Source organism: Typopeltis vanoorti, chromosome 18, assembly GCF_054136105.1.
Source record: "Typopeltis vanoorti isolate ZY-2024b chromosome 18, IOZ_Tvanoo_1.0, whole genome shotgun sequence".
In the NCBI taxonomy this organism is placed as follows: domain Eukaryota; kingdom Metazoa; phylum Arthropoda; class Arachnida; order Uropygi; family Thelyphonidae; genus Typopeltis; species Typopeltis vanoorti.
In genome coordinates, this window is record NC_143566.1 from 60,004,850 (window position 1) to 60,023,734 (window position 18,885).

Genomic DNA, 18,885 nt, shown 5'->3' on the forward strand with positions numbered 1-18,885 from the left:
TGAAATTGGAAGTGATCACTATTTAGTCTTGAGCAGGATAAAATTGAATTTCATATTGAAAAGAATAACATGTAAGAAAGTTTTAAAGCGAATAAAAGTTGAGCAGCTCTCAGATGTGAACTGTAGACTAAAATACGCAAAGATTATTGAAGAAAAAATGAAAGAGTTTGAGAACAGGAATCAAACCTTGGAGATTCGGTGGCAAATTCTGAAGAAAACATTGATTGATTCTGCCAGAGAGGCATGTGGTGAGGTTGTCTGCAAGGATAAAAAAATCAGAACTCCCTGGTGGACACATGAAGTTAAAGAGGCAGTGAAGGAAAAGAAGAAAGCATACCAAAAGTTCCTGTCAAATAAGTCAGCTTGTGCTCTTAGAGAATATAGAGACAAATGCAAGAATGCTAAACACTGTGTAAAACTAGCTAAACAAAAGTCATGGGAGTACTTTGGCAAGAATATAGAAAATAAATATCAAGAAGGTGGCAAAATATTCTGGAGGTTGTTGAAGGAGCTTAGGAATGGAGGTAAGAGTGCTGTAAAAGGAGTTACAAATGATAAAGGTGACATGAAAATGGGAGAAAAAGATATCCTTGAAGTATGGAGTAATTACTTTGAAAAACTGCTAAATGAAACAAGCAGTGATGACAGCACAGTGATAAAAAACACTGACCAGGCATGCAGTCAGGAATACATATCCATACTTGAAGTAGAAAAAGCAATCAAAGGCTTGAAATGTGGAAAGGCAGCAGGAGTAGATGATATTCGACCAGAAATGCTGAAGTATGTTGCTATAAAAGTCTTACATCGGCTGCACTGCATAATTCAGAAAGCCTGGACAGAGGGGCAAATTCCCGATGATTGGAGTAGAGCTCTAATAGTACCTATATATAAAAAGGGAAATAAAACAATGTGAGAATTACAGAGATATTTCCCTACTGATTGTTCCTGGCAAGATCTATGCAAGTATACTTGAGAAATGGTTGAGAAAAATTGTGAAAGAAAAGCTTGGTGAAGAACAAGCTGGATTCAGGCCAAATAGAGGCTGTCAGGATCAGATCTTCACTTTACGACAAATAGTCGAGAAAGCATGGGAATATAACATCGATCTGTATTTAAGTTTTGTCGATTTGGAAAATGCATATGACAAGGTGCCAAGAGACAAGCTATTCAATACGCTACAGTTATATGGTGTCAATGGGGCATTATATCAAGCAATACTTAGTCTTTATTTGAGTTGTAAGTCAGCAGTTAGAATTGAAGGAAGTACAGGAAGATGGTTTAATGTTGAATCTGATTTGAGACAAGGATGTACATTATCCCCTCTGTTATTCATTATCTATATGGATCACATTATGAAGAAAAGTGGTATTAAACATGATATCAAAATTGGAGATGTTAATGTCAGCTCTTTGCTTTATGCAGATGATGTTATACTTCTAAATAAATCCGCTACAAGTCTGCAAGATTCTCTGACTAAATTGAATAACTGTCGTAATAGATATGGTATGAAGGTCAGCAATAAAAAGACAAAGACAATGAAAATAGGCAGAATCATTGAAAATGTCAACTGTGTTATGAATGAAGATCCTGTGCAACAAGTAAAACATTTCAGCTACTTAGGCATGATTTTTAGTCAGATGGTAATTTAAATATTTAAAATAGACAACAGAATCAGCAAAGCTGGTATGATAGGAAGTCAATTGAATAAATTCATATGGAATAAGAGAGAAATTAGTCGGAACACTAAATTAGCTGTATACAAGACAGTGTTCAAATCAGTTTTAACTTATGGATCTGAGAGCTGGGTCAGAAGTAAAACACTTGACCAAAGACTAGAGACAGCAGATATGAGTGTCCTGAGAAAGATTATAGGTGTGAACAGATGGCATCAATGGCAATATCATATTAAAAACGAGGTTATTAGGAAAGAACTTGACATTGTCAGCATCCAGGAATGCATTAGCAGAGCTAATCTCAGGTGGTATGGTCACTTAAATAGAATGGGCGAGGAAAGATTAGCAAAACAAGTGTTCTCTGCCAGGTTGGCAGCAAAATGACCCAGAGGAAGACCAAGATATGGGTGGATTGATACGGTACAAAGTGCCTTAGACGATAGAAATATAAGATCTGATAATGTTGGAGTCTTGACAAGTAACAGACTGATTTGGAGGAAAATTGTAAATAGGAAGTTAGTAATGATGTAATTTTTTTCATGTGTACTATCATATCCTGTACACCCCTTGAGGGTACATGGCAGGAATATGATGATGAGATTTATATCCAAATGGAAATGCCACTGAAATAGAGCTACCAAAATTGAGCTCCCTATATTTGGTTTAAAGGACTCATCCTTCCAAACAATAGAGCAAAGATCAGAAAAGAACTGCTTTAATTCTGAGCTAACATAAGAAGGTATAAACATTGCATATCTTTAGACCTTGATGGCAGCTTTAATTGCAGATGCAAATACTGCATTCTGAATAACATAAGCTTTAGGCCATTAGGATTGTTCTACATACAAAAGTTATGATCTCTGCCAATAAAACACTGAAAACTATGGAGAAAACAAAATACAGAAGTTGGACATACAAAATATAGTAATGATAAACACAAATGCATAATGCAACAAGATAAAAAAAAAAATGTTATTAATTAAAAAGAAAGATCGATACAACTCAACAGAAAAGTAAGCAGTCTTAGATGCTGTGAACAAAATGCAAATAACAAATTATGCAGATGATTGCATAAAACTTATCTCCTATAGATGCAACCAATAAGATTACAAAATCCACACCAGATGTCAGACTACCATCATTCAATCTAATTAGATCAGGATGCAACTGCCTCCAAACTTCATTTTCACCATTGCTAACGTAACAATCAGCACAGGTTATTCCTTATTGTGACATAATCACAATAAGGAATCTTTAGATCTTTAAAATGCATCAAAATTATGTAAAGTTAATATGCTCAAATTCAAGCATTGTATGACAAGTGACATTGATGCATTTTTGGAAAATGTAGTCTGAAATTTCCATTCAAAACATACTAGAAAACAAAACATACATGCCAGATATACCTCAACACAGAAGGTATACCAGATTCAGGTGCCTCAATTTGTTCTAATATAGATGAATGGTATACAGATATTTAAAGAAAATACCATGGAAATTAAGCTCCATATAGACAAGAAAATTATTCAATGGCTGAGAGAAACAAATAATTACTACCACTGGTTCACTAACTGCATTACTTAGAGATGGGTATTCTACAGCATTCACAATGGTGTGGAATATTAAAAAATCACAAGCTCCATATTGCATCCAGCATTTCTTCAAAATATTTGCCAATATTTAAAGGAGTTATCGATTTAACTCCAAATTAGTGTGTCATCTGTCAGCACTCAAATGCTATTAACCACCAGTTTTGCTAATCTTGCCTCTATCCCATTGTGCTTAGGTGACTTGACATGGTGAATTTAAGTGACTATTCACTTAAATTCACCATGCCAAGTTCCTTCCTAATATCTACATTTTTCATATTAACAAAGTATTCATTTTTTTATATTAAATCTCACTTCTGAACTTTAATGTCCCTAATCTATATATAATTTCTCTTGACATGCAATTTCACCCCCATAGTAAATTTAATGCTATTACCGAAATATTTAGATAGTAAGTAGTGTAATTATAAAGTACAATGAAGCCATAAAATTGCTTGAAGTGGGCAGCAGGATGTGTTTGGTCACCAGATTAGGATTCTTTGATTACCAAGCTCTTAACCAGCCCATGGTACTAAGATGTCCTATAGGTTTCTGACCTTTTTTGATAGTTTGAAACCAAATAATTCTTTTCGCTCTATATAGCTATGATTGATTATTTTGATGGAAAGCACGTGCCACTACTTGTAATATGCCTATAATAAAGAAAGGTACAGCACAATTATTTCTCTTACCACAAAAAAAACACCAGTTTATCCATGCAGATATCTTAAGAAACAATGGCAAAAAATCATCTTTGAAACACTGAACTATGGAGTCAGTATACATTCTTTAGGTGAGTAGGGATTAATATCACAAATACCAATCAATCTCTGAACTGATTAGAATATGCTACACAATATCTACGTCAGTGTTTAACTCAGTTATAAGCCAGGATTCACATCACATCAACAATGATTAATGTGACAGCCAATGAAAACACCTTATAAAAACTCTGAACTACGCCCATTTCCAGTACTGTATGCAGTTACTTAGCATGCATTCATGCCTTTATTCCTTGCTTGACTAAGTAATTTTTCAGTAATACTAGATAGGAAAAAAAAAAAAAAAAATGAAGGTGTCACATTGCTTGACATAATGATTATATATATATTCTCACTAGTCAGACATCACCTGGACTAAGTAAGATTCATTTAAATTTATTTCATGGAATTAGAAATAAAACGATATAAGAATCATTGTCTTCCCATACGATCTGAACTGCTTCCATGTTGATGTTCAGGTTTCTTAAATTTTACGATCAACTCTGGAACTAGATGGACAATAAAATGGTCCACCTAAGACATTCATTAATAGGAATCAGTCCTAAATACAACTTTTCAATCTATATCTCTTCCAAAAAATAAAATATCTTAAATACATATTTTATCTTTGAAATGCATATTTAAAATCCCAGCTAAATCAAGATGATTTAGTTACCAAACTCAGAACGTTACAAATTTCAGAAAAGTCCTTTACTTAAAGTATTAAGAATGAATTGAGGAATTTCAAAGATACCCATATATTATCTGCCTTCACCCATCAGTTCTATTTCATATCCTTTGGCACCACAAGGGTGTAAAATGTCATAACCTCTGTGACTTCTATTCCTCCTTCCCATGGTTTGAATACTGCATCAGTTCTACTGATCCAAATACCTGCTTGAACAAAACACAAGGTGGTGGTAATGGGAAAAGATGTGTCATATCACATGTCATAATGACTATATTGTGGTTAATTAGACATCACCTGAACTCCAATCTCCTAACTATACCTCAATGGGGAAAGAAGGACAAACCTATAAAGATTAATGCCACCAAAACTCGTTCATGTCTGATCTCTCAGGGGGAGAAGAAACATCCTCCCCACAGCTTAACTTCAATAATACCCAGATATCGAAACATGATCAAATTTCCCTTCTTGGACTAACCTATATCTCCTTTCCTAACAGTTAACAATTAAACACATCTGTGATTACCTGAAATCAAATCGTATATGATTTTGATTATGTTGAAATGTAGAAAAGATGTGTTGTGCCACAAAGGCAAAATATATGCAACTAATTTATATTATGTATTCATTTTCAAATAAGTTTCATCATTTTATTTCAAATAAGTAAAAAATAACCAATAAGTAAGATCATTTCCTTAACACATTCCTGCCAGGCACCGGACAAATTATATCATTTAGTACTTGACCATGGGTTGGGATGTCCAAATCATCACATGACACTATACTACAGTATGGCACAAAAAACATTAAATAACTACAACAATATGTTATAGAGTAAATGGGTTAATTAACAAAAAAATATGTTTACACATGACAATATGTACAGCCACAACTATCGGTGGAATCTTGGTCGAATAAAGAATTAACAACGGTAGATTACGTGTGCGAAATGGGCACCTTGTCTTTCAAGACAGGTTTGTAGCACACATCTTCTTGGATAGTGGTTCTTAACCTGGGGTGTGTGTGCACCTCTGGGGGTGCGAGAGAAGTTTCTAAATTTTAACCTAGATTCGATGGACGACAGCTATTTAATAAAAGATGATTTTATTGAAATACGAGCCAATGCACGTATTCAAATGGAATTTGAAAAACTGGACTTCTGGTGTACACAGAACCTTATCCACAGCTGGCAAAGTAGCATTGCAGATACTTTTACCATTTGCCACCACCTACCTGTGTGAAATGGGATTTTCATCACTTTTGCACATAAAAACAAAAGCCAGAAATCGCTTATATGCAAGTGATGACTTATGCGTGGCTCTTTCAAAAAAAGGAGCCTCACTTCAAAAGTATTATTACGAATAAACAACAACATAGTATTAAAATTTGAGATATTGTTTTGTATGCATATGTGTTTATTTTTCAATAAATAAATTATCTTGCAATAGATGTAATTTCCTAAATAAAGAAATAGAAACACATTTTTTCAGGGGGGGGGCAAGAACTTATTTTTAGATTCAAGGGGGATGCCGATCGCTAAAAAGGTTAAGACCCACTGTTATTGGAGAAGAAGTGTTGGGGCATCTGCTGGGCACATTGTGTAATTTTATCCCTTAGTTCAATGTTTAAAGATAGGTCATGGAATACCCAATCCTTCAACTTACCCCAAATGAAGGCATCAAGTGACGTGTGATCAGGAGATGAAGGGTATGAAAATTTTGTGAACCTCAAAATGAGCAACCAGTGTTCTGATAAATAGGCTCTAGAATCATGTGATGTGTGACAGGTTGCTCCATCCTGTTAGAATATCTGTGCATGAAATGCAATTTTTTGGGTCCTATCGAAATCCTGTGTGAAAGGGAACAACACGTTGTTAATGTTTCACTATTCAAGGTGATAATTACACCACCCTCTTCAATGAATTGGTCCCATGGCCAGAAACTGCACACCATGTGGCAAACCACTCTGTGAAGAGATTTTGGACAAATTCCGGTCTCGAGAGACTAATAAACCTGTAAGTTCCTCTGTTTAGATGACTGCTTAGATGTAAATGTGCTTTGTCCAAAAACCAGTCATTATGGAGAAAGGAAGGATCTTCACAACATTAACCAGCAAGTAGCACAGTATTCTTACCACACAGCACAATCCATTGCTGTTCACCACTGCCCCACCAAAATGACGTAGGAAAGGACACCCAGCACCTTAAGGATTCTCTGTAGTGACCACCTCGTTGACTGCATTTCCGAGACTATAACACTTGCTGCAGCACATGCCCATGGTTCTCATTTGTGTTAACAGTTCATGGTCTCCATGAATGCCCTTTGCATTAACACAGAACACTTCTGGTATGTCAGAACCTCTCGATTAACACAATGATGACACAATTGCTTGGGGCACACTTATGAATAAACTGCTCACAAACATGTAAGCTTGGACCATTTGCTCTATCAACTCCATAGCAAAAATAATGCTCAACAATAATGTCTTGTCTTCCAATATGAATACCACTGTTACAGCTAAATGCCATAGGCTCTGCACTTTTTTTTTTTTTTGCACCATACCGTATATGACAGACTACATCTGGCCAGTAGGTTTCAATTTCAACAATTTCTGAAATAATCATATTTCAACCTGCATTATTCACACAGTCAATTCTGTGTATTTACCAATCCTGCTAGATTGAAGAATTGAATATACACAGTTTTATATATTTCTTGTTACAGTTTTACCGTAGCATAAAATATATAAAACTGTAAAATATATAATATAATATAAAATATATATTATTTTTTGCTTTATTCTTTCTATTGTTTAATCCCAAGAAATAATAGCCTATATTTTGGTTTATTTTTCAAGAAAAGCCTGGTTATCTTGTTTTTGGAATTAATCTAAGGTCAAATGAAAAATTGTGAAGCTTTATGCAAAATCTGAATTTCCACATCTAGTGGAAATTCAGATTCGATCACGGACTGAGATTGAAATAGGAATAATGTCATGATAGGATGTTGGGGCTTTTTTCCCATAGAATGATCAAAACAAATTGTTCTGATTATTTTGTCGAAGGAACAAATCCTGAATTAAGAGAAAATAAGAAATAGACTTACTATCCATCATATAAATAGTAATGTTATGCTATTTATATGACGTATATTATTATTAATAATCTGTAACACCTACAGGGAGTCCTATGGCTCATCGAGGGAGGGCATCTGCTCTACAATTCTCCATCTCCACCGCTTAATCTACCAGCTACAACTGCAACTACGCCAATGGCATTTACTGCCCACCACCACTATTTTCACAATCACAAACATCCATGCCCACGACAAGATTGCTGCAGCTGTTTGGCTATGAGAGCAAATATGCTAACCACTTGGCCAACCAGGCCGATGACATAACGCTGCAAATTCACAGCAGTTCATTATACTAGCATATACTAGTTAATTCCATATTCGTGGAGATAAGAGAGGACTGCTGATTTTACTGATTGCCTTTTTCTCAAGCTTTTATGAAAGTATAATCATAAAATAGAAATAGTGCTGGATATTTATATACAGGTGACTCTTGAACAACATGGGTTTGAATTGTATAGGTTCACTTATATGCAGATTTTTTTCAATAAATATACAGAAATACCTTGTATAGCGCGGTTTTGAACAACGCGGTTTTTATTATTACATACACTAACATTGTCAACACTGACTGGCGACTCCCGGGCGCCACATTCATGCAGTAGTTATTAGATTGGCTCTCACGTAGACACGTTCTTTCCCAGCAGCATTTTATTATTTACGTTAATATTAATATTTAATATTAATATTAAATTAAAATGTCATGAGAATGGCGCTTCGTTTACTAAAATAGCACGTGAGAATTCAATGAATGAGTCATCTGTACAAACAATTATTCAGAGCAAAGAAAAGATTAAACAACATGGAATGAGCACCGCTTCTTATATGTCAAAAGTGATCACGAGAAATCGATCTTCTACAATGGAAAATATGGAACGCCTTCTAATGATCTGGATTGAAGATTGTAATCAGAAAAAGATTCCTTTGAGTCAAATGATAATCCAGGCAAAAGCAACAAGTCTATATGACAAAATAAAAGAAAATGAAGGAGGCACAACCAATGAAACTTTTATAGCAAGTCACGGGTGGTTCTACAATTTCAAAAAGCGTATGGGACTCCATAACGTAAGAATCCAAGGTGAAAGCGCAAGTGCTGACACTAAAACTGCAGAATTATTTCCCAATGAATTGAAGGAGCTTATTGAGAAGGAAGGCTACACAGAAGAACAAATTTTTAAGGCTGACGAGACTGGCTTGTTCTGGAAAAGAATGCCATCGTGCACATTTCTAGCAGAGAAGGAAAAAACACAAGTTGGGTATAAAGTGTCAAAAGACCGATTGACACTTTTACAAGAAGGTAATGCATCAGGTGATTTAAAATTGAAGCCACTGCTAGTGTACAGAGCGGAAAACCCAAGAGCTCTTAAGGGCTTTACAAAGAACAATTTACCTGTACATTGGCTTTCAAATAAAAAAGCGTGGGTGACTCGTTCAATTTTCGAAGACTGGTTTAAAACTTGTTTTTGCCCTGAAGTTAAAAGCTATTGTAAAAAGAATTCCTTTTAAAAATTTTCTTTTATTACACAATGCGCCAGGCCATTCCAACTCTATTGACTGACTTAGATGAAAATATCAAGATTCATTTTTTCCCTCCAAACACAACATCAATTCTACAGCCGATGGATCAAGGTGTTATCTCCACTTTCAAGGCTTTCTATTTAAGACGAACTTTTGCTCAAGCTATTAAAGCTGCAGCAGAAGAAGATTCTAGGACTTTGAGTGAATTCTGGAAGAAATTTAACATAAAAGATGCCATTCAAAATATTTATGAATCTTGGCAAGAGGTGACTCAAAGCAACATGAGAGCCGTATGGCATATCTTGCCGCATTGTTCAAAGGACTTTGTTGCCTTTGTAACACAGAAAGAGGAAATCTCAACAGAAATTGTGCAGATGGGCAAAGACCTTGGTTTTACAAGTTTCGATTGTAACAATGTGAACGAATGTATTGATTCTCATTCAAATGATCTGGATGATGAAACCCTTTTGGAGCCTATGAAGCAGAAGACGACGAAGTTGACCCCACTGATGTCGTGGTTGAAGAATTTTCCTTTGCTGACCTTTCAACTTTTGTGAGAAAAATCGACGAAGCTTCCGACTTTCTCATAAATGCCGACCTGAATTTGGAAAGAAGCATCAACGTGAGACAAAGTCTCAATAATGTCATCAAATGCTACAGAGATCTAGTACTTGAAGAGACAAAGAAGACAAGGATGGTTCAACGAACACTAAAAGACTACTTTAGTAAAAAGTAAATTACTGTACGCTAATATTAAAGCAATATTTGTTGTTTTCTACAACTTTTATATCAGATTAAAAGGATTTTATTTGTTATTCAGTTAATAAAAATAATTTTTTATTAACTGAATAACAAATTTTATTAATTTTTGTTTATTACAAAAATTCTAAATTTTTGTAATAAAATTAAATTGAAAACCTTTATAGACCTCAAACAACGTGGTTTTGCATAGCGCAGACTCTTCTTGGAACCTATTAACCGCGCTATACAAGGTATTCCTGAACTGGAAAATTTTTTTGAGATTTACAACAATTTGAAAAAACTATCAGACGAACTGTGTTATCTACAAATATCACAAAAATTAAGACAAAGGTATGTAAATGAATGCATAAAATATTTTATGCATTCATTACATATATGCAGATACTAGTCTATTTTATCATTTACTACCAATAAATATACACAAATAAAATATACACAAATCTATTATAAAAAGTTAAAATTTGTCAAACCTACCGCACACAACACTTACAGACCGTATGTGTGCCATTTGCAGTCAAGAGAAATGTAAAACAAACATAAAGATGTTGTATTAAATCATAACTGCATGAAATTAACTGTTATTAGTTAATAATTAATTATCATAAAATAAAAATTTCATAATGATTCATTCATTCATTAGTATATATGCTAGCCTACAGTGAAGTAATCGTATCAATTACACTAGCTAATAAAGCAATCATACTGCTGCTGCTTTGTTATCAATGTACGAATCATTATACTCAAATAAGTATGAATTTCTTTTTCATGTTACCTTTTAATTTTTGATGTCTTGAGTTTGTAACATGTAAGACAATATTGATGTAGATACTGACAAACATATTTCATCTTGTAAACATAAACAGGTGTCGTAAACTTACGGTATCGATAAATACAGTACTGTAAATGTACTTTCTCAATAATATTTTCTTTTCTCTAGCTTATTTATTGTAAGACTACAGTATATAATACATATAACACACAAAAATGTATTAATCGACTATTTATGTTATCGGTAAGGCTTCTAGTCAACATTAGGCTATTAGTAGTTAAGTGTTTGAGGAGTCAAAAGATATACATGGATTTTTCATTGTGTGGGGGACTGGCACTCCGTGACCCCCATGTTATTCAGGGATCAACTGTAGATACTTCATTTGGTGCAGAAAAACAAGTGATGCAATGCAAAAGCAAATCTTGAGATATTTTCTATGCAGTGATTAATATTTAAAAAAATAAAAATAATGCTGAAAAAAACTTGTGGCATGCCACATGTACTTAATGTTTAAAATTGTGTTTGCCTGGGATAGAAAATATATGGTACGTGGTTAAGCGAGCTCTATTGCCTAAGAGATGCAGTGGATGAGCCTTCCACTCAGCTATCTAGGATGCCAATTAAGACAAAGACTGCCAACGAATTTACAAAGTTGAGTTTCAGCTCAGTGACCTCCCATCCCGATTTTACTTGTCAAGAACCATGACAAGTCATAGACTATGGCAAATTGATACCACAGAATCATTAACAAGAAACTCTGAAGATCAAACGTATTTTCAAACAGTGAAACATCCTAGATCGTGAACATCAACACGCACCTAGTCACTTTAATACTAAGAATCTAACATAGTCTGTTAGATAGCACATTAGATGTTATCTCAGAGTGTCAGGCTAGCAGAGCATACAGTCGCTCTCGGTTAATATGTACTTTCAAGTAAAGCTAATTTATCATTCAAGTTTTTTATAATTTATTAGGATATAGATTCAAAACATAATCCATAAACTATGAATGATCAATAATCATTTTGTTCCTAATGAGAAAATTAGATAAATACTAATTTAATAATCATTTCTATTATAAATAAATTATTTTAATATATTTTAGCTTTAAATTTTTCACTAATAATTTATTTTCCTATTTAGTCAAAAATCCAATTATTTTAGTGAAGTAAAATAGATACCACTTGAAACAAATTTATTAAAGATGTTAGATATTTCTCTAGCTTACCATTAAACACATTGATAAAGGGAACAATTAACAAGTATTAATACTCAGTTTCCTACATTACTTTTAATACTAAACATGAGTATAAAAGGTCATAATTATTACTCCATAATACAATTAAAAATAAAAATTTATTTTTCAGATAACTCCCACATGCAAAAAAACCACATAGAATCAGTGTTGTTCCTATTCGGTTAGTGAACACAATTTATCGTTCGAGATTTCTTGAATAATCTAGAAAATTTAAAGTGACTGCAATGGAGTACTATCCCACCCATCTGATATGATGTTCAGTGGTCTTGGTAAGCTAACCCAGACATACTGTACTGTGCTGAAAACAGATTCAATCTATGCACATTCTTGTCTAATAAACAGATTGATTAGTCTCACTACAGTACCCAAACTGACAATTTTGATTAAAATAATGATGGAAATACATTAAAGTATAATCATAGAGATGTACATTTTGAGCTAGTGAAACTTAACTATTAAAATGCATCTATCTCATTTTATTTCTTGAACATGAGCTTCGATCCAAACAGAAAAATCAGTTAAATATCGATGTTAATGTTATACACACTAGACTAATATCTTAAGTTACCTTTCATATATCAAAGGTAAACAACTGGAAGTATAAAGTCAAATGCAATTACAGCTGATTTGCATGTTTGCAGGAGAAAAAAAAACATTGATTTTCTGGGAATAAGGAAAATAATAATACCTTCATATGAGAAAGAGTTTACAGGAAGATTTTGCAAATCATGATGTTTTACCTTTTATCTTCGAAATCCGAGTATATTAAAAAAAATTAGGTTTAAAGAGTACATTTAATTGAAACGCGTATAATAAATGCATAGTGTTATAATTAATTTGTAAAATACAAACGTTTTCAGTAATCTTTTTATATGCATTAGTAAAGATTCTAGACAGGTTACTAAAACTAATTTCCTAGATGATCGTTTGTTCAATTCAGATGTGCTAAAATTCGAGTTGCTAATAAAGATTCTATTATTTTACTTGCTAATATCTACCTCACCAAACTCAAATGAGGTTCCATTATTTTCAAATTCTTTATTGAATTTAATGAAATAACTTGGAAAGTATAAAAAGCCTAGTTTTCATCCTATTCAAAAGATGCTGGAGAAGTTTTTTTTTTTTTTTTTTTTTTTTTTTTTTTTTTTTATGAAATTGACTTCTGAATAATCTTTTGGTGATCTATGATCTGTTGTGGTTTAAACTCACTATGCATGTAATGTATTAAGGATACTAGCACATTAGGAACTAAAAAATAACTTAGACAATGACGAGTGGCATTCCCTACAATATTGCAAATCAAAGACAATTAAAAATGTGAAGACATGGATTTACTTTTTGTTTTGTTTTCACTGTGTGTAATAGTGTCCCACAGAGAATCTTGCTAATGCTCAATCAAATTAAGCATTTCAAAGTAATCTCAAAATTATTTTAAGAGTGCAAGTGGGAGAAACAAATATTTTTGTATAAAATCTTATGGCAGTATGTGTATTTATATATATGCGTGTTAGCAAAAAATAAACTTATAAATTCCAAAATATTTTCCTTCATATTCTATTTATCAGCGCTATTGTTTTTTTTTCAAGTGCTAGAGACATCAGTTGCATGTATTATTTTATTTTAGATTTTTTTTTATCTTTGCACACACAGTATTACATTATTCAAATGAAATGTACTCTATGAGGGCAGTATGGTACTACCCTCTATTGAACAGTCACATAAATCATTTGGCAATTATAAAATTTCAGAAATTTACTGCAAGAATTCAAATCATAATACCTAATTTAATTTTTGTGTAAATCAGAAAATTAGTATTAAAATGTTTCGATATACACAGAAAAAAGTTATGATATAACAAACTAATATATACCATTTCAATGAGCAATTCATCATGCTCAACTGAATACTATTATAGGATACAATATGATCAAAATATAAAAACTTAATATTAATTCCTGGCATTATTTTATGAATGTTAAGAAAATTACTATTGCCTTATTATAAGAGGCAACAGAAGGCTCATATCCATTAGCAAAACTAACCACCTCAGTTAAGATTTATTATTTATTATCTTTTTCCTTTTTTTTTCTTTCAACAAGCAGAAAGCATACCTCCAGCAGCTGTGGCAGCATAGGGAGCAGTTAGTGGCATTCCTAGTCCAGGAGCAGCAACAAATGGTGACGAGAAAACACCAAGAGAACCTTTGTGTCAAGAGTAGGGAGGGACAAGCCAAGTGCCAAAATCAGTTTGATGCTCAGTGTAAAGTTATTGGTGTTTTTTTTTTTTTTTTTTTTTATTAGGAACCAATATTTAACCAATTTATTAATATATTTAGCTTTTTAAAGAAGTTGTTAGTATTATTATGCCTTATAAAATTTCATGATAACTTTAAATTACACAATATTACGTGAACTATTTTAATATAAAAAACTACATCCCAAATATATCCACAATAAAAGAAATTTTGCAAGAGAAATCTTTATACATAGCTGTGTTTTTATATATATCTATATATATATATTCATTTATATATAACAGTTAAAAATAGACATCAGAAGCAGAAGTTTCAGAGGAGAGAGAGAAGGAAACAGATTGCTTGCTGAGACTGAGAGTAACATTTAGGTAACCCAAAAGCATCAAGAGCTAGAAATTGAGTAGAAAGAGCAGTTCCAGACCAAACATGCAATTTACTCTTCATGGGCTCCAATAAAGAGTGACAAACAACATATACATTCTGAATACATAACTGAAATATATATTTTGGTTAGTTCAGTAGCACAGTGCAGTGTATAAGAAAGGATTCAAAATATTAACATTCAAAAACGATTTCTGTGAATATCAAAAATGGGATGTGTTCATAGGTCAATGCTAATCAATTAACTTTAACCAATACATTATATATAGATTGAAGGAGTTACACTAATCAATTTCACTGCTCTTATCCCTTGTTAGTATGCATACAGATTTCACTGAATCTCAATGCCAGAAGAGATACTTACTGGAAGAGTGAAATTTTTTTTTCAAATAAAATGAATGGCACAAGTGATTATGGTTCATTAGATGAACTCAATGAAAACTTATACAACTATCAATGATGAAATTACAGACAATTATCAAGTTGAACTCCAAATTCTGATTGACGATTTGTAGCAATAAAAACAAACGTAATATTGAAATGAGATTTAAATTACAGAAATATTTACTCACTTCAGTGAATTAAGGTTCATAAACTGCATATCTGAAAAGTGCCTGCTCCTTTAATGTTAATGGTTAAAACAAGTTGCTAGAACTGCAATCAAAGCATGGGAAAGATGTTGGAAGCTTATTTTGCACTTGGTTAGACTATAATAGATTTAGTTTAATCCTTTATCCAAGTGTAAGCAAACAAAAATTGCACCTGAAAATATCTTCAGGACTGAGGTAAGGTGATACATCCCTTGGCAACTCGTAGCAAAGGTGGACCAAGTTCTCATCACTCCTTGTCTCACGAGAGCTTGGTCCACCTTTGCTACGAGTTGCCAAGGGATGTATCACCTTACCTCAGTCCTGAAGATATTTTCAGACGCAAACTTACACTTGAATAAAGGATTAAACTAAATTTATTATTGCATGGGAAAGGTTCAATTACTAATGCTAAAATCCAATGTGAGCAAATAACATTGGCAGCAAGTTTATCCAAGTGTGCATATCATTTACTGTACTGTAACATAAAAGTGTCTGTGCGGTTAGCCTAGTGGCTGTGCGCTTCGCAACCACATGACAGGGGAAGGAGTGTCCCAGGTTCGATTCCCGTCGAAGACATGAGGAATTTAGGATCTTCCACAGCCATAGCCAAATTAGCCGGTCTTGGGCATGGGCAGTAGGGTTTTTCCGCCAGTTTATCTGGCGTTTTTCATCCTGTAAGCAGGCAAACCAGCCCCGTGAACACACACGGATCTACAGCCATAAATACTTAACCTCCCCATGAGGGGGCTCAACTCACCCCAATAGGGAAGGGAGGAAACTCCATACGAATAAATAAAATAAAACATAAGTCATATTACTGAAGCAATATAACATTCCAGATAATTGCACAGAACACTTTTATAAGAGCTATTGATACTATTAATACTTTATGGAGATTATTAATAATTGCCTTAAAGGGCATCGCTCCTATATACAGTCATCAGATATGATGAAAGCTAGGTGGATCTGAAGAAACAAATTTTGTTTAGCATTGTAAAAGGTATTAAAATGCGAAACGCAACATTAAAGATAATGTGATTTTCTCATTTTGTAAATAAATCCATGTGTACTTTGAGGGGGAAAAAAAAGCAAATTTGTACATCCATTAATAATTTGCATTAAATGCTAATAAATAAAGCACACATACTAAAAAGATATTTCAGACTGAAGTAAAATTAAGAACATTTGTAATGCCCATTGCAGAAGCTTGTGTACCAGTTCCTATTTATCTTAAAAAGGAGGAAAAGAATAGTACCTTAGTAAGCCATGAACATGTTTCTCCTCTGAACTTAATACATGTGGCAGTGTGATGGCCATGAGCAATAAATAAATGACAAGCATCTTGTGACTGAGGCACCTTCAATGAATTGGTAGTGTCTGGTGTTCCACTGTATGCACCTTTTAAGTATTTTAGGAAACCCAATTTTTAAATTGTGGAAACATTTCCTAGGAAATTGTTCCCCACATTGTAAAAATGCACAATTTTGTATAAAGCTCACTAAAACTAATCAAAAAGTTAGAAATATTATGAGTGTTTTACAGGTGAGGATAACACTGGTGGTGTAATTTGATGTGTGAAGTGAAGCAATGCCTATAAAGAAACACTATTATATATATGATTATTTGTTGCTCAGTGATGTACATACAAAACAGCCAGTCAAGTGTCAGATTTGTTGAGACAAACTAATTTTATCAGAGACACTTGCTTATGATGAATATTCTTTATTGAGATATAAATTTTAAGAGAAGCCACTCCTTCACTGAAGGAAAACAACATGGTACCTCTGTCAAATCCCACCTATGTAAAGTTGTAAATCTACATTTACACAGTTAGGATTAATTTGCTCATTTCTAATTTTAATAGCCCAGAAGGAGACTCTTTTTATGGAACCAAGCACTTTGTGTATTGGTTGGATCATATTCTGAGTAATATTTAAGCAAAGAGGAAACTTTGCTTAAATATCACTCTTTCCTCAAAATGGTTTAGTACTACTGTGGCATTCCACTTATCTGTATTATTCCAAATGTTCCGGGAGAGGTTACTTTTTTTTTTGTTTGCTTGTGTAAGTACACTGTTATCCAGTCTGGTGGTGTTAGCAAGAGGTAGGAAAGCTGGAGAAATATTTTGTTTTATTTGAATCATAATTTCCTCTAAAGGAACTTTTTTGGGTGCTATTGCATAGCTACGGACATGAACAATTCCAAGAAATGATTTGGGCTTAAGGGTAATGGACGATAGATATATCACAGTGTTTTCTTGAGGTGGTTAGGGCAAAAAAAAAAAAATTAAATAATTTGTGAAGTTGTTCAGGTGGCAGACTACTGTTTCTTGCAAGTCTCTGGCAGCTAAAACATTGAATCAGCATTCATCATAGTGGTGAGGTTCTATTCCAGCACACACACACAGACTGATTAAGTAGTAGAATGTGCTAATTCCCATCTCTTCATGTAGAAAATCATACCTACTGTGTCTGTATATACGAAGAGTTTTTGGAGAATTAAAGCAATGTTTAATTTAACACAATTATGAATGAAAATATCCAGGTAGCATTTCAAAAAATCTAATCTGTTGTCTTTGTACAGTAAGTTTGTTCATTTGTACAGATTGTTTCAACTTACTGTATGGGTAGGCCTAACATGATGCTGAATCTTCATGAATTATTGCAATTCTGGTAGGAATGTGTTTGCTATTCAGTGTATTTTTCCCCCTCAAGCAGTTACAGTGTAATTATTGATTATAATAAATTTAATACATCTGATATTTCAGCAAAGTACAAGACCTTCCATTAGCCTGCTAGGAGATACTATTTAGGACTTTAGGCTCACCTTTGGTTGCGATATAGGTGATAAAATCAGTTATATTAAAATTAGAAAATTTTTATGGGGAGAATAGGAAAGATTCATTGGCTATTTATTTTTGATAAATATAAAAGTATACAGAGGTTTTGAAATTGGAAGTGATCATCACTTAAGGTTATGTATAAAAATTAATATCACATTGAAAACAACAAGATGTAAAAAAGTTAAAAAAAATTGAAGTCCAGCAACTTTTATAAATTACTGACAACTAAACAAACATCCAGGGAAAAAAATGAGTGTTTGTGTATGAACAGATTGCAGACAAGAACCAACCCTTGAAGTCTCAATGAGAAAAATAAACACTATGGTAGACAAGAAGTTAAAGAACCAATCCAATAAAAGCATACTGAAAGTGTCTAGCAAATAAGTTGGCATATGCCCTAAAAATACAGAGGAAATGTAAGTGCCAAGTTGTGTGAAAAAGAAGCTAAACAAATAAGAATACAGAAGATAAATGTCAGGAAGGTGGCAAAATGTTGTAACATAATACTATCTGTTCTGTCTAATTCCTATTGGACTAATGGCATACAGCAACATCACAAAAATTATTCAAGATTTTTTTTATTCTCATTTTTCTAGAATTATTGTACTCTGCTTTACAATCAGCACCAAAGATGGCTTTGTTAGGATTTACCATAATCTATATACACTA

The 18,885-nt window shown here is 33.2% G+C and overlaps 1 protein-coding gene across 1 annotated transcript in view; it reads right to left on the reverse strand.

Annotated features, from left to right (window-relative positions):
* The window catches only part of heph (polypyrimidine tract-binding protein 1 heph), a 209,848-nt gene that overhangs the window by 52,672 nt on the left and 138,291 nt on the right, over window positions 1-18,885 (reverse strand). The window contains exon 10 of the mRNA XM_090407996.1: window positions 14,261-14,350. Coding sequence (XP_090264122.1) covers window positions 14,261-14,350 — 90 coding nt within the window. The remainder of the gene's footprint in view (window positions 1-14,260; window positions 14,351-18,885) is intronic.